At 40.7% G+C, this 16,344-nt stretch overlaps 1 protein-coding gene across 1 annotated transcript in view; it reads left to right on the top strand.

Moving 5' to 3' along the window:
- Positions 1–14,355, top strand: part of RHBDL3 (rhomboid like 3) — a 190,657-nt gene extending 176,302 nt beyond the window's left edge. The window contains exons 9-10 of the mRNA XM_060253195.1: positions 12,849–12,909; positions 13,693–14,355. Of these exons, the coding sequence (XP_060109178.1) occupies positions 12,849–12,909; positions 13,693–13,964 (333 nt within the window). The 3' untranslated portion in view covers positions 13,965–14,355. The remainder of the gene's footprint in view (positions 1–12,848; positions 12,910–13,692) is intronic.
- The last annotated feature ends 1,989 nt before the right edge of the window (positions 14,356–16,344 follow it).

The raw sequence follows: 16,344 nt of genomic DNA, 5'->3' as shown, positions 1-16,344 counted from the left end.
AAGGCCCCACATATTTATATTTTAAATGACTGCATCTGTCGGATGAAGAGAGGACCAAGTCTTGTTTTGCCATGGACTTGTATGCAGTACTTTGAACATACATGTACACAACAGATGGGAAATGGTTTAACATAATTCCTTCACCTTAGGGAAGCCTGAAAATTGTAATAATATGCAGGTGATATGGATTCCCCCCCTTCAGAATTCTCAGTATCTGTCCAGTTCTGATATAATGAAACCAAGGGAGAGGGTTAGGTGGACTAGGTCTAGTGGGGACAGGCGGGATCTGTAATGTCAACAGGAGAAAGGCAGTTGAAACAGGATTGTAGGATTCAATCAGACATTATAAGTCTGGGATTAGGTAGGCAGCCATGTTGGTCTGAAGCAGCAGAACAAAGTCCAGTGGCCCCTTTCAGACCAACAAAGTTTTATTCAAGGTATAAGCTTCTGTGTGCACACACACTTCTTCAGTTACAATGAAACAAGTCATCTTCAGCCATTACATATAGGTAGAGAGCACTCAAAAGCTGATGCCTTGAAAAAATGTGGTCAGTCTTAAAGGTTCCACTGGACTAAAATAATAAGTCTGGGTCATTGATACACAAGGTTGGGATCATGAGTTCAGCACCCTGGACAGATCACAACCTTCCCTTTCCCTTTATCCTCCTTGCCCTGTTTGCCTTTCTCAGGTTGTTTTCCCTGCAAGATCTTCTGATCTGCTCTTATTGCTACTGCAAATTTGAAAATATTCACAGCAGCAGTTATGCTTCTGCACAGAAATTTACTCCATGTTTTCCGCTCCTACCTGCCATCTCCCACCCTGTCATCACTGGCAGGCTTTTAGCTTTTTAAAGTCATTATTATTATCAGCAGTCAGAATATCTCTATACAGTGGTAAGACTATAGCAGTATACCAGGAACCAATAATTTAAAAGGCACAAAACCTACCTGTAGTGGGGTAAATAGCCAGCAAGAGCAGAAATGATGCCATTTGTAGGCAGGGAGGTGCAGAAATCCACATCTTGCCTTCCATACTTTCCCTAACCCTCATTGGGTACTATCTTCCAATATGATCATACCAAAGCAGATTTGGGAAGAATCACAGGTAAGTTGGAGAAGACCTAAAAGATTGGCAGAAGCACAACATTGTGTGGAAACCAAATTTAAATCCACTGCAATTGGGGATGGGGGATTTGGAGGAAAAACTCCAGTTGGAAGCAACTTCAGAGTCCACACTCTGCAAAGTGATTTATCTTAAAGATTTCAGTGATTGTCTGAAGGCACATGATACAGCAGTCCTTCTGAAACAGAGCAGGTCTTGGGCTCAGTGCCTGGATAAGAAACCTCTTGGGAGGCCTGTATTTGCCTCTTTGAATTGCCTCATGGAAACAGGGCAGGCTAAAAGTGAAATAAGTTGTAATAACAGATCCTGGCTTGCCATCTAGCACTCTGCTGCCTTTCCAGCAGTTCATGCTGAGTGTGTTTTCTCTGCTGATGAGCAGAGCCTGAAGATGAAGTGGTGGAGAAGCTAGCTCTCATCTTGCACTCTTAACCACCAGCACACAAACACCACCCCCAGTTGGTTGAGAATTGGTGATGACTTGACTTTGATGTATGGATCAACCACTGTCGCATCTAGCTTAGATCTCAGATTGGCTTCCATCTTCTGCCCTTGGCCTTGTTCCCTCCTTCACTCTATACATTATTAGCTGGTAAAATCACATATATCATATACACATGTTCTGAGTTTACTCATTTTAGTGACATTCAGGAATCCCAGATGTTAATTTTTTTATTGGAGCAACCACCATTGATGAGCTCACATATCCAGCCTCTGACTAAATTGGGCAAGCTGCCTGACACTTGATGGTTTGCCCCTTCTTTTATAATAGCATCAAGTGGAAGTTTGCCCAACCATTTTAATTCAGGTTTATATGGTACACCAAATCACCTCCACAAAGCAGGTTCCACAGTTTCATACATCCTTGTTTAAACACATACAGAGTATCCTCAGTCCAACACAGAAGTACAAGTTCCTATCCTAGTTTAAAGAGAAAAAAAAATCCAGGTAAAGGCAAAGAACTTTCAAAAAGGTTGCTCAGGAACTTTTAGCCCATGTAAGAATAAATCAGAGGGAAACAGGTTAGCAGATAATTTATGTAGCTCCAGCATCCCTGTCAGACTAAAATTATTATAGGTGAATCACTATATCAGATTTTAACCCCTTTCTGCTTTTTCCCAAAGCAGCATTTGTCTGCCGGTCTGCCAATCTCTCTCTCATTTATATCTTGCCCTTTCTTAAAGGAGCACAGAGCAGCATATGTGGTTCTCCTTTCCTCTGCAAAAGATGCAATTGGTTCATGGTTTGAGTGGGACTTCAAACCCAGTCCTAGTCCAATATTCTAACCACCATACCACACTAGGAGTTCCCATGCAGACTCCCAGTAAGGACAAACCCAAACTTCCTTAGCCTGAGAATCTTCATGGGTTCCTGGATTTTGAGTCATTCTTATTTTATGGTGATTGGGGGGGGGGGATTCTTGCATAATACGAAAAATGATTTGCATTTGCTGTTGCATTCAGGACAGTGTTCACAGTCTTTCTTGCTAGGTTTTTTCTTTTCTTTTTGCCGGAGGAGGGATTTCCTTGGCTCCTTTTCATTTTTCCTCATGCCTTTAGGGTAACTGAAAGAAATAAAACTGTCCTCACTTGCAGAATGAAATGTTCCTGAATATAAATAATCTGAGACTGAGCAATATGGCATTTCACCCGAAGAGAAGTAATAGAAGGGAGCTGAACCAAAACGCATGAAAATGAGTGGAAGAGAAAACACAATATTTAGCAGCAACATCTAGAGCCTTCTCACAACATTACTTATCTCTGTGAAGAACTGGACAAAGGAAAATGAGTTTATTTGTCCTTGTATAGATTGCCTTTTTCCAGCTTCTAGGATGATTTATAGACAAAGTCCTGTATTCCATTTTAAGACACATATGGGAACATAAGTTAATGAAATTTAGCACGTTGCCTGAATCATTAGCCTGAGGGCACATCTGCATGGTGGCTTGAGAGTTGTCATGGTACCTAATGCACATCTGAGCTCTGTTGCCCATAGATGTTGGTGCCCTGCTCTTCTACCATAGTGCTAGACCACTGAGGGCAATTGTAGTCTGCTTTGACCCTGCATGTGAAGAAGTCCGTGCCATGCCACTACTTAAAGATGCACTTCTGGTTTAGCATTATAGAACTAATAGGAGAATGGGATGTTATCATGCTATGTCATGTGACATCCAGCAGTATTTTTATTAATATTTTATTATGTTTAAATTATGTGCAGATGTAGCAGAATAAGACTTCTCAGCTTTAGCACATCTCACTGTAAAATTTTACAGTTATTACAGTAATTTAAAAGCTAGCATCATCAGTAGCTCTGTGAAATTCAGATTCTTGATTTATGTTCCTTCCAAAGCAAATGTGAACAACTCATTTTGCCTTAAATTCTGACCTTTCTCAGTTTTCTATAAAACTGAGTTATTTTCTATAACTTCAATGTTCCAGATTCTGATTAACCTTTTAAATATATAACTGGCAATTTTGAGTCGTCTTCAGAGATGAGATAAATAGCTGTGCCAGATGGATAAAACCCTGCTACTCCACTTAAAAACATCACTATTTAAAAACAAGGTAGAAGGGCACCTTGAATTCCACTCCTAAATTTAAAAAGCAGGAAATATTGTTGACCAGCTCACACCATCTCTACCATCAAAGTGTTGCTTTTGTCCTTTAAAACCCTACATGGCTTGGCAGGACTGGGGTTTCTGAAGGGCTGTCTGCTCCCATATGTTTCTGCCCAAGAATTAAGATCAGAAGGAAAGTCCATCCTGACTGTCCCATTGACCAAAGAAGCTAGTCTGGTGGGTACATGAGAGAGGGCATTTTTGGTGGTAGTCCCACAATTATGGAATAACCTCCCCAAGCAGGTGTGCCTGCTGGCACCCTCACTTTCAATATTTAGAAGGCAACTAAAGAAGGTTTTTATTCAGGACAGCATTTAATTAATTTAGAGGGTTTTTTTCTATTTATTGATTTGTGTTATGTATTTCTACATTTTTATTCTGTTTATATTGTAAACCGCCTTGAGTTTCAGAAGGTAGAAAGGGAGCTAATATATATATTTTAAATAAATAAATACCGACTATGTTCACATTTCGAAACAGGCCTGCCACATGTAAATATAAGTCACCTTCCCATGGTATCCTCTCCAACAAATACTGCCTCCTTTTATCATAATCTTTCTTAATCTTCAAGGAGATGTAATAGTATCTGGAAATAACCATTTATTAAAGACTTCTTCATTGTCATTAAAGCAGAAAAGCCTAACCCATAGTTCCAAGTATACTTCTAAATAGTTTCCTTATAAGACATAGGTAACATCTTATCCCGTTCTTTTATATTCTTATTATATTCTTTTCTATAACTAATGTGTTTACAGTCCATGCTCGATAAAAGTGCAGAGCTTTTAGAGAATTGTTGCTCATCTCACTTTATCTAAAATCTTTTCTTTAAAGAGTTGTCCTCCCAAATTTGCTTCTACGCACCTATTTTTGAATCAGATACAAATATAATCTTGCAAAATCCAAATCTTATTTTACTATAATTTACATTGGAAGGAGCTTTTTCAGTAGACCAAATAAGTTGCCCACTGTGGCATGTAAATTCCAGCTCAATTCTCAGGACTCCTCCCAGGACATTTCAAAAATTTTCTGAAAATCAGCAGTAGCACTGAAATTCAAGTTCTTAATTTAACTTCATCATAAAGCAGTACTCTTCCGTTCAGAGTGCTGTGATGCAGGAAGAAGTACAAGGGCTTCAACTGTTCCATCCTCTTTGTCCTTTCTACTTTATTACTCTTTAAAGAACAAACTACAGAAGCCAAGAAAAAATTCAACAATGTGAAGCTATCCAATTAATTAAATTCTGCACATTAAAAACATGTCAACATATTCCTACATAGACAAGAACTGAAGGGCATCAGGAATGTGCTGAATCACTTATTAAATCTGTGTTGGCCTGAACTAGAACTGAACCAGAACAACTTTTCACAACTGAATGTGGAACTGAATTTTTAGGTTCCCGGGTTGTCAGCTGCTGTGGTTAAGGGTCAGCCCTCTTGCAAATCCAGCCTCCAGCAATGAATTCTAGGAATATCCCAAGCTACGTATCTCATTCAGAATCTATCTACAGTTGTAGTCTTCATGTGTATTTTAAGGCCTCTATTGGAAAGCCTGCAGAGATCAATGAAAGCAGAAAGGAACTGAATCACTTAAGCCTCTTCTCATTTGCTTATTTGTCTTATCCCCAGATTCCCTGGAGACTATGAATTCAGTGCATGTCTAATTACACTTCTGTGGTGTTTATTTTCCTCCATGTTTTTTTTGTGTGTGTGTGTGTGTGTGTGTGTGTGCAGCTCTTTCTTTAAATTAAAACTCTTCTCTCAGGGAACAGAGAAGGGAAGAAAGTTGAATGAAGTTATAAAAGTGTCAGGGGTTAGACAAAAACCCATGTGAATGAATGCATGCACACAGTGCATTTACACAATATGAAATTTGTAAACACACACAATACACATACTTGCACATACAATGCACATAAACATTAAATTTTTTCATCTAGATTTTTGTATGTAGATTAATTGATTTGTAATATTTTGCTCAGTTAGCTCTCAGCTGTCACCATATACAACATTTAGAACAAATAAATGAGGGTCTTGCTGCACATTACAAAGTCCTCACATCTTGTTTGGGTCCCCAACAGGACTTCAGATTAAATGTTCACTGCAAGTTGCATGCTTAGAACTCATTTTCTAGGCATGCAGGGTTCCAGTTTGGATCGGGACTTTGGTACCTTTTTCCTCCCCTGAAATGGTCCTAGGGAGCTGCTGTTTGCTCTGTTGGGGAATCTTTTGTGTTATCCCATGAATTCACGCACAGCCCCAATTGCAGATGCAGAGCTTGAGAAAATTAATAAAAGTTGTCTCATGTTCTATTGGTATCTCATACTTTATCCTTTTGCATTTGTATGTATATTTGTATCAAGACTGGCCTTTAAAAAAAAGTAGGCTTTACAGCTGTGACATGTTTGTAATGTTTTATGGAAAAGAGAGCCGAAACCTAAATAAACAGTTTCCAGTGGTTTATAAGTATTGGACAGTTGCAGCAAAACCAAAAAGAAGTATCATAGCTCCTTGAAGACTTAACATGTTTATCACTGCCTAAGCTTTTTTTTTTTACTCAAGTCCAGTTTATCAGATGCAGAGAATTCTCTTCACTGCATCTGATAAGGTGGGCTCAAGCCCATGAATGCTTCTGCTATAATAAATGTATTAGTCTTTGAGGTGGCACAGTATCCCCCCCCACACACACACACACTAAATGAAGATTGGAAACTTTAACAAAAGTATGCTTTTGAGGTCTAATCGATGTTGAAAAAATTCTTTGTTGGTTTCTCAGGATCCATTGAACTGTTGGGGAGGCAACAGGCTTATCTTAAGATCAGATCCTACTTCTTGGCATCACCTAATAACAAGGGCACACAGAGGACAAGCAGGGATTTCTGTTGGAGAGGGAAAAAGCAATGGATTTTTCAAGTCTCAGAGCATGTTCTTTAAACATATTGAGGTCACTAACCTGGAATGTAGCTGCTGCCTTTCTGTTATGCTATACTCAGTACCTATTGCTCCTTTAGCATTTCAATGTCTGTCCTACTGACTTGTATTTTAGATTTTTATGCATGTGAGTGTGAGTGTGTGTGTGTGTATTAAACCTATATGTAATGTAGAAGAATGTTTTTGGAATCCCATTATTACAAAGCAGAGCAGAGTCTCAACTGGCTTAGGATAGATGTGCCATTTTATCAAAGGCACTGGCTGCAGTGTTCTTTGAAGACTGCTTGATGCATCTTGTCTGTAGAAGCAGAGAAGGGGAAAGAATAGAGGTTGTATATATTTTCCACTGGGGAAAAGGTCTGAGAATAAATCATGATGGAAAGGAAAATATGTTTTTGTCATAGATATTTACAAGTTAAATGGTTGGCACTAATGGTTAAATCCTAGATTACTACTGCCATTTCAACTGAAATTAAAATGTGGTGAATTTGGGTGCTGCTTTTCATCATAATTAATAAGCCAAACTCTGTTAAGTACCAAAGCAGATTGCAAAGGCATGAAAACTGTAATGGCTGAAACTACAGAAATGTATGCTTGAGCTTCTTTTTTTTAGACATTTGGTTATTTCAAGCCATGTATTTTTATTATACAATTAATGGCAGTCGGTTTGGGAAGAGAGCAGTTGCCGTATAATTTCTTTCCTTCTGAAGTGTCAGATACTGATTCCGCTGTCACTATCAGCTGGTCTATCTGTGATTCTGAGACTCTGTGTCAGACATTGGAGAACATCAATGTGCTCTTGTACTGAATGCATTTAGTGACTTGTCTCTTGACATAACTAACCCCATTTTGAATTCCTAATACTAACTATGAAACAGAAGACCTTGCATTTCAAACGGTCTCAGAAATGTTACTAACTCATGCTGTGAACTCCTCTGCATAACACTAACAAAGCAATAGGCCTTTGAAGATAGCAAGTCCCAAGGACAGCCAGCAGGGCTCCTCAGTGAGAAAGCGAACTGCAAGCGATAAGGGGCGGGGAAAGTGTTACTTCTGACACTAGAGTGTGAGAATGTAGGATTGTTTATGAATGCTTTGATGTGAGGCCTTAAAACCCATGTATGTATCAATACCTGCTATCAGTTCCAATGACTGCCTGTCCAGAACTTTGAGATATCAAATAAACGCTACTACTTTGCAACAAATGATGGTGCATTTCCTTTGAAGCTCCAACGTCTGACAGTTTGGATCCCCTTGTGCAGAATTTAACAGCAAAAAACCAGCCACACGAACTCCCAATAAGGATTAGGGTTATGGTACTGGGATGAGGGGTGAGCACCAGTCAGAAACTTCCTATTATTATTATTATTATTATTATTATTATTATTATTATTATTATTATTATTATTATTATTATTATTATTATTATTATTATTATTATTATTATTATTATTATTATTATTCCACCCATTCCCCCATAGGGGCTCAGAGCAGAGTACATAATAATTTTATTTTTATTTTAGTATATTTCTATTCTGCCCATTCCCCCATAGGTGCTCAGAGTAGAGTACATTATAATTTTATTTTTATTTTAGTATATTTCTATTCCACCCATTCCCCGTAGAGCTCAGGGCAGAGTACAACATATGATAAAACAATAAAATACAATAAAAATATTTTATAAACAGACAACAACACTCAGAAAATAAACCATAATCACATATTGCCTAGCCTGGCCATCTCACATCATGATATCCCACAGAGATGGCAGATATTATTCTGTTTTATAGCACAGGTGACAGTGCTGGCAGGGGAGGCCAACCAGATCAAGAATAGCTGCCCGCAACCTCAACTAAAAGCCTGGTGGAACAACTGTTTACAGGCCCTATGGGAGGCTAATAAGCCAGGAAGGGCCCGGATCTCTGCAGGGAGCTGATTCCACCAGGTTGGGGCCAGGACTGAAAAAGCCTTGGCCCTAGTCGAGGCAAGGTGGGCATCTCTTGGGCCAGGGACGGCCAACAGATGTTGGGAGGCCGAACGTAACGACCTCCCAGGCGTATATGGAAGGAGACGGTCCCACAAGTATGTTGGACCCAGGAAATAATAAAAAATAAATAATAAAATCACAATAGCATCACGATAAAAACCAATTACAATATTCAGTACAGAAGGGGAGAAAAAAGAGAAATGATGCAAGGACCTGTGGTGTATTAATGTATATGTTACCGTTGAGCAATTAGTTCACCTCCACATGCACTAATATTTGTGTGATTTGATTTAGTCTCATGGGATGGAGTCTGTTTGTTAGTTAGAATTGTACAGTTTTCATGATCAAGACAATTTGGGGTAGGGGAACCATGGAACGATCATCAGAGCTGTCGCTAGCCAGGTACATGGTTTAAGTTTGTCTATATAATAACATGCCCAAGACAGGCTTAAGACTGTTCCTGTGGACAAGAAATGCATTCTATGAACCCTTGCTTATTAACTTAGTGTGCAAATATTGAATATGTGATTTAATTGTGTGCTGATAGGCATATAGATAAGAGAACAAAGAACTTTGTGTCTGAGGGGACACAATTTAGATTATCCGTGTGCTCAGTTCTCTCATCACAGCTGCTTGCCTGGCACCTGGCCTTTCTAGTTTCCAGCACCAAACCAAGACTTCTTTGTTCACTCAGGCTAAGTTTGTGAGTGTCCAGGAACTGCATATTGGTTCACTGAAGATGGCTGGATATTAGAGGCATATTTACTGAATTGTTCAAGTTTGGATGGATTTTATCCTTCCCAGTCTTTCTTCCTTGAGATCTGTGTTTTGTCCTCTAAACTTTACTTGCTGCAGAAGTTGCAACAAGCTTTTTGCTAGAAGGATATCGATGCTTATTTATTGATCCTCTGCAGCTTCTACACTTAATGACATAAAGTCTTTCCAGTTTCCTGCTTGGGAAACCAAAGTACACACTGCAGGCTCTCCCTTTTCTTTCAAGCAGGGAGAATGATTAGAAAGAAAACAACATCAGGTTACCCTGGGGTTCTTCCAGAATTACAACTGATCTCCAAGCCAAAGAGATCAGTTTCCCTGGAGAAAATTACTGCTTTATGCATAGAGATAGTTAACTAGCTCATGGAGGATACATTCTTTATGGTAACTAGGCATATGGAATGCCCATATATAGAATATCTGTAAGTACTGACAGCTGTAGACATTCTGGGCTGGAGAGCTGTCTTCATGGCCTGCTTGTATGTTTTTCTCACTGGTCGCTTTGAGAAACAGTGTCCTAGACTAGAAGGTGGCTTGATTGGATCCAGCCAAGCTGTTCTGATGTTCTTAGTGACCTCCACAGTAGCAGAATAACGAACAATCTTGATTTACTGGGCAGAGGCTTTTGCTCAGGTGAAGAGCATATCTTTCAATACCCAATTACTCTTGGCTCCATAGAAGTGGTTTAGTATAGCAGTGTTGCAGGAGGAAGCACTAAGGCGAAAGGAAGAAAGCTGAGACTGAAGAAGTATTGAATAGAGGAAAGGGCCAAATCACTGAGCTGGATTTGGGAGGGGGGGGGGAAAGACAGATGTGCTCTCTCTCTCCATGCATAGTGGAAACTGAGGTTGTGGCAGCTCTAACATTTGAAAGTTGTTAACTGCATGCTTTGACCAAATCATGTGGCAACTGCCCATGGTGGCACAAACACAGCCCTGTGATTGTTTATGTGATTCACTCCTTTCATACATCACAGGCATTGCACAGAACTCCATCATGAACTGATATTTGGGGTCACTCTAAACAGCATGCAGGAGCCTGTCTTGTGACCTTGTGGTAGCTATGTGGAGCTATGGGTTTGTTCAGAGCACTGATAGAGGGAGGAGTTAAGGACTCCTGACACTCCTTCAGTCAAATCCCCTACCCACTCCACAATTGTTTTTCAATATATAATCAGACAACTTCTGCCTTGTCTTCCTTGTCTAGCTTCGCCTTTGAACATAATACTTAGGGATATATAGGCAGCTTGTCTTTCATGTAAGACAGTGTACCTGATTCTTCACAAAGCCTGCAACTTTGCTCTGGGTAATTAGTAAGTCATGGACAGTTGAACATTTATATGCTGCTTTTCTCCCCAATGTGGATCCACAGTGGCTTGTATCATCATCGGGATATAAATCTCAGATAGATAGATAGATAGATAGATAGATAGATAGATAGATAGATAGATAGATAGATAGATAGATAGATAGATAGATAGATAGATAAATTCTCTTCCCCTTCATTTTATCCTCACAACAAGCCTGCTAGGTAGGTAGGGCTGACTGGCCCAAGATCACCCAGCAAGCTTCTATGGGAGAGTGGAGATTCAAACCTAAGTCTCCCAGATCCTTGTCCAGCACTGTACATCACACTGTTATAGTGGTGGTGGTAACCCAGTGGCTTTTTCCTTTTCCTTTTTTTGCTAGAAATGTTGCTGGAGAAGAGGTGTATATGCTTAATCAGGGGTGGCCAAACTGTGGCTCTTTCACACATCTTGTGTGGCTCTTGAAGGCCCCCCCCACTGCTTCGAGAAGGCATTTGTTCCTTACATCACTTCTCCAAACCAAGCCAACTAGTGGCTTGGAGAATTCATTTAAAGTTGCTGTCTTTCTACCTCTCTCTCCCTCCCCATTTTCTTTCTTTCTTTCTTTCTTTCTTTCTTTCTTTCTTTCTTTCTTTCTTTCTTTCTTTCTTTCTTTCTTTCTTTCTCTCTCTCTCTCTCTTTCTCTCTCTCTCTCTCTCCCTCCCTCCCTCCCTCCCTCCCTTCCTTCCTTCCTTCCTTCCTTCCTTCCTTCCTTCCTTCCTTCCTTCCTTCCTTCCTTCCTTCCCTCCCTCCCTCCCTCCCTCCCTCCCTCCCTCATCTTGCAGCTCTCAAACTTCTGATGTTTATTCTGTGGCTCTTACATTAAGCAAGTTTGGCCACCCCTGTGCTTAACTCTTACCTACTGTTTCCTTGCTCTGAATCCTCCCAAGGGGTCCCCCCCTACACACACATGCTGAGTTTCAAACATGTAGTCTTATTCTTGTGCCAGTTCTATGAAACAGAATAACATACATTCCATCTTCTTTTCACCAAGGACAATCCTGATGATGTGGTACCTGACCTTGGTAATCCATTTCCCCTGTTCTGTGCCTCTTCTGACTTTGGAGGAGGTTAAGCCAATGCTTGTTTGAAATGTGGTTAGTGCAAGTTGTTACAGTTGCTGTTTTGGGGGGTTTCAGCTCCTTCCCTTGAGTCTCTAGAAGCAGAATCTCTGAAGGCCAGGGAGGGGGAAAGAATAGTTGCCCCTTGTCTCTGTTATCTATGTATATATGTACCCAAGATCACTCAAGCACTCTGCTGCACAAAGCCCGCCTTTCATAGACTGCTGTGAAGTATTAATAACCTGCTGAAGGACAATTTCATTTTCTTAGTATGTCTTTAACCGAACAAGAGAAGCATTTAAGTCACTTCAAACAGACTATTGCAAAGTGAACACAGCACACAACTGGTGGACTGGTGGCTTCAGCAACTGGTAGTAGTGCAAGGAAGGACTTTTTGGTGTGTGCCTTTCTCTGTAAAATGTTGATGGGGAGTATGAGGATCCCAGCCCAACTTCCCCTCTTCTTCCAGTGCCTGCTTTTCACCCAGCCACTTAACTGTAGCAGCCATCAGTAAGACTGAAGCCAGGTATCAAAGGGAACAATCTTATTTTTTTTAACAAAATAGGAGTCAATTTCACCTTTAAGACCAACTTAGTTTTATTCAGAACGTAAGCTTTCATGTGCATGCACACTTAGTTATTGTGCAGTCTTATGTAGTGTAAGGGAGATTAAGCTGGGACTCCCATCCTCCTTCTGTTTGTATGTCTCTGTGTTTCACATCCCCATCTTCTGGCATGCAGTGCTGCTGAATAAAGAAGCAGAAGGAATTGATTGAGTCAAGAAAGCTAATCCTTAATTTTATTTCTCTCTGCCATTAAGCATGGTAAATCAAAAGAATGGCAAAGGCAACAAAAGGTGGAGCAAAGCTACTCAGTTTGCTGTGTTTGAGTGTGTGTGAGTGAGTGTCAGAGAGAGAGAGAGAGAGAGAGAGAGAGAAACTCCTTGATATTCAGACCTGTGTCCAGATTCTCAGCATGTGAAAAGTTTAATTAGGCTTTTTTTTCCTCTATTCCCCAGAACTGGTCTGGAATGAAGTGCCAATTCAAGCTGTTGCGCATGGCTCTTGCCTTGATCTGTAGTAAGTATCCTCATACATTTGGCACAGATGAAATCCCACTTTGTTTCCCTCTTTCTCATTAGTGCACCTGCTAACTCCAAGGTTATTTTTGGTCCCATCCTTTCTTTAAATAAGAGCCTTGATGGCTGGAGTTTGTAGTGGCAAAACTCTAGGAAAGCAGAGCCTGGGTTCCATCATTTGTATTCCCAGAGCTTTTTTTGAGCAGGAACGCAGTTCCGGCGTCTTGGCATCAGGGTGTGTGGCCTAATATGCAAATGAGTTTTCTGCAGAAATGTCCTATGCTAAACAATGGTGATGTCAGGGTGTGTGGCCTAATATGCAAATGAATTCCTGCTAGGCTTTTTCTACAAAAAAGGTCTTGTGTATTCCTGATCCAGTCTGAAGAGAAGCACACTTAACATACACATTATTTTATCAGGACAAAATTGACTCATTCAGGGTATAAGACTGCCTCTAAGAAATGGCATCTCCTGTGTACATTTTCCATTTTCCCCCTTCCCTAATGTAAAGTTCCAATTACTTTGCACTATTGTACATCACCTTGTACATTTACCTGCTCTGATCTGTATCAAAGAGTAACATGCAACATGATGGTGCCACAACTTGATGTTAGTTCAAATACATATTTTGAAAGAGGAGATCACAACATAAGGGTGCTATTTGGCAGCAGCCCTGTGAGGTACGCAACGCTAGTCTGGAACACTGATGTCTGAATAATCCCCCTATAATGCAGAGACTACTTGGAATGGGCTAATCTGATGTATTGTTTCCTCTCCTCTCCAGTGAGCTTCGAATTTGGAAGAGCTGTGTGGCTGAGGTTCTACCCATCCGCCTATCCTCCATGTCCACACCCAAGTTTTGTCGCCCACCTTGGTGGAGTAGCAGTCGGAATCACCTTAGGTGTGGTCATCTTAAGGAACTATGAGCAAAGACTCCAAGACCAGTCCTTATGGTGGATCTTTGTATCCATGTATATGGTATTTGTTCTCTTTGCCATCTTCTGGAACATTTTTGCCTATGGTCTGTTGGATCTGAAACTACCTCCACCTCCTTGAGAGTCTGAGTTATGGACCCTGTAAAGAATAAATGGAAAACTTCCTTCTGGCAGCTGCACTGAAAAGAACCCAACTTGAGGATTTATTTTTGTATGAATATCACTGAATATAAGCAAATCCATCTTCTGAAAGGCACATAAGGGGGAAGTATACTGCACATCTGGGATGTGACCATATTACTTAAAGTTTGCTTAGGTTACATCTGGTCAAGAGAATTTGCTTGGACAAAGTCTGGGCATGGAGATTTGCTGGTATCACCATAAGAGCCTAGCATTGTATTTCTTTGCTCATGCAACTGGCTTGGTGCTGGTCTTCTGTTTAGCCCTTTACTGATATAACTGGATACTTAACTATCACATACTGTTGAATGTTAATACACACAGTGAAATTCTGTTTGGATTGAATGCATTTCTCCAGGTTGAACTTTCTTTCACTTCACTTGTGATTGAAAGTTTACAAACCCCAGGGAGAAAACTCTCAATTTCTTTGGCTAATGAGGTAGTCAGCTCTGACAGGGCGGCTTCCCTTGCTTTCACCGACAGCCTGGACTGCTCTGTAGTACCACTGCTAGTGCCCAATGAATCCAGACAGTTCATCAAGGCTGGTCAGTTACAGGGAAGGCTGTTCCATAAAAGTTTCCCAAGACATCTGCAAATAAGAGTTCTTAGCCAGTGGCAGAAGGCAATTTTCAACTGAAATATAACCAAATCGCTTTTTTTGATGGTGCATTAACCAGGTTGCTAAATGCAGTTGCATATTTGATTTGGTTGATATACAATTTTGACTGGGTTTTTGTTCCTAGAGGCATTCCACTTTGGAAGTTTTGGGCAGACCGGTTGTTATTTTGCTGACAATCATGTTGTTTTATTCTCTTCCCACCGCCTTTTTGTTCTTGTGTATTCTCAAGCAGCATCTGCTGTATGACCAGAAAGAGATTGGCAGATCTCTTAATTTGAAGATGCTATTCCAGAAAGTCATACCCCTCTAGAACCTAAGAGATGCCTCTGAACTTCTATGCACACTATAGAGCATAGAGCATTGCTTTATGGTACGGTTTTTATTTTTGAGATTTTGATCTTACATACTTGAAAAAAGTGGGTCGACATTCATCTAACAAAAACTCTGTTCTATTCTTTTTTATTTTTTTTAAATTGAATTTGTTTTTTTTCCCTCTTTTTTGCTGATACACTGTGGAAGTAGTCAAGCTAGGAGTTGCTTTCAGTGGGATCAGGGATATATTTGGCAATGGTGCCTCAGTTACAGCCTGATTTTCAGGGCTAAGCTACACATGACACTGGTGATCCATGGTCAGATAACCAGAAGTTAATGGAGCTTCAAAAGGCTTCTTGTGGGAAGGCCTGGTATGGATGTGGTGTGGGGAAGCAAGGGTTAACTCTTCTGCCATTACCATTTCCCTCCTTTAGCAATTCCTGTCTCCCCAGCTTCTTAAAGCCCAAAGAGGGGGGGATACGTAGGATTCCAGCATGTAAACTTCAGTCTGGACTTGCCACTTGAATCAGCTGGTGGAAGCTCATATAATTTAATGCTTCCAATGCAAGGGATTCCCCACCAATAGAAAAGTAGCATTCCAGGGAGAAGATAACAGCTACTCAGCGCTGTTTTCTTTGATGCCAGATTTCTGATATGAAGGTAATTCTTTGTGGAGATGCAATCCAGGGACAGCTTTTATAAAAAGCAGCATTCAACTGTGTGAGACCCTCAGCAAGGAGGTTTCATCAGGTAAATGGATTATACCTGGTAGGTGGTGGTGGTGATTGTTAAGTAAGTTCACAATGTCATGCTGAAAACTGATGAAATCCACAAGTGCAACAAACTGATCATGCAAAGTATACCCAGAATGAAGGATTATTCCACAACCAAATGGTTGATGGTTGCAATTTACTCCTCTTGTCCTGCCTACAACACAGCGAGCACTCCCCAAAAAATGCATCACATCCGAACCCAAGGTTATCAGACCTGATAGACAGAAAAATTCTTCCTCCTCAAACTTGTTTCCCTCAAATATCTCTTGATAAGCAATCCATCTCTCTTTTCACTATTCCACTTTGTCTCACTCTGCCATTAACATTTAGAAAGCTGGCAAAAATTTCATCAGATGCAGGATACCCTCTGCAGCCGGGGGAGGGGGGGATGCAGCCAACTCCACATTGCAAATTGGCATGCAGGGCCAGTGCGTGGAAGTAGGCACCTAGGGCACCACCTGGCCTAGGGGGCGCCACTTGGTGCCCCCTCCCCAACGCATGACTCTGGCTCCTGACCACTGTCACCTTGTCCTTTTCCATCACCAAGCTGCCCTCAACAAAGACAAGCCACCCCCCTCTCCCCGATGTGTGACTTGGCCTCCCACCTCATCCTATTC

The sequence above is a fragment of the Heteronotia binoei genome, chromosome 13, assembly GCF_032191835.1.
Source record: "Heteronotia binoei isolate CCM8104 ecotype False Entrance Well chromosome 13, APGP_CSIRO_Hbin_v1, whole genome shotgun sequence".
Lineage (NCBI taxonomy): Eukaryota > Metazoa > Chordata > Lepidosauria > Squamata > Gekkonidae > Heteronotia > Heteronotia binoei.
The sequence above is the reverse complement of the archived record's forward strand: the minus strand, read 5'-3'. Positions and strand labels throughout refer to the sequence as shown.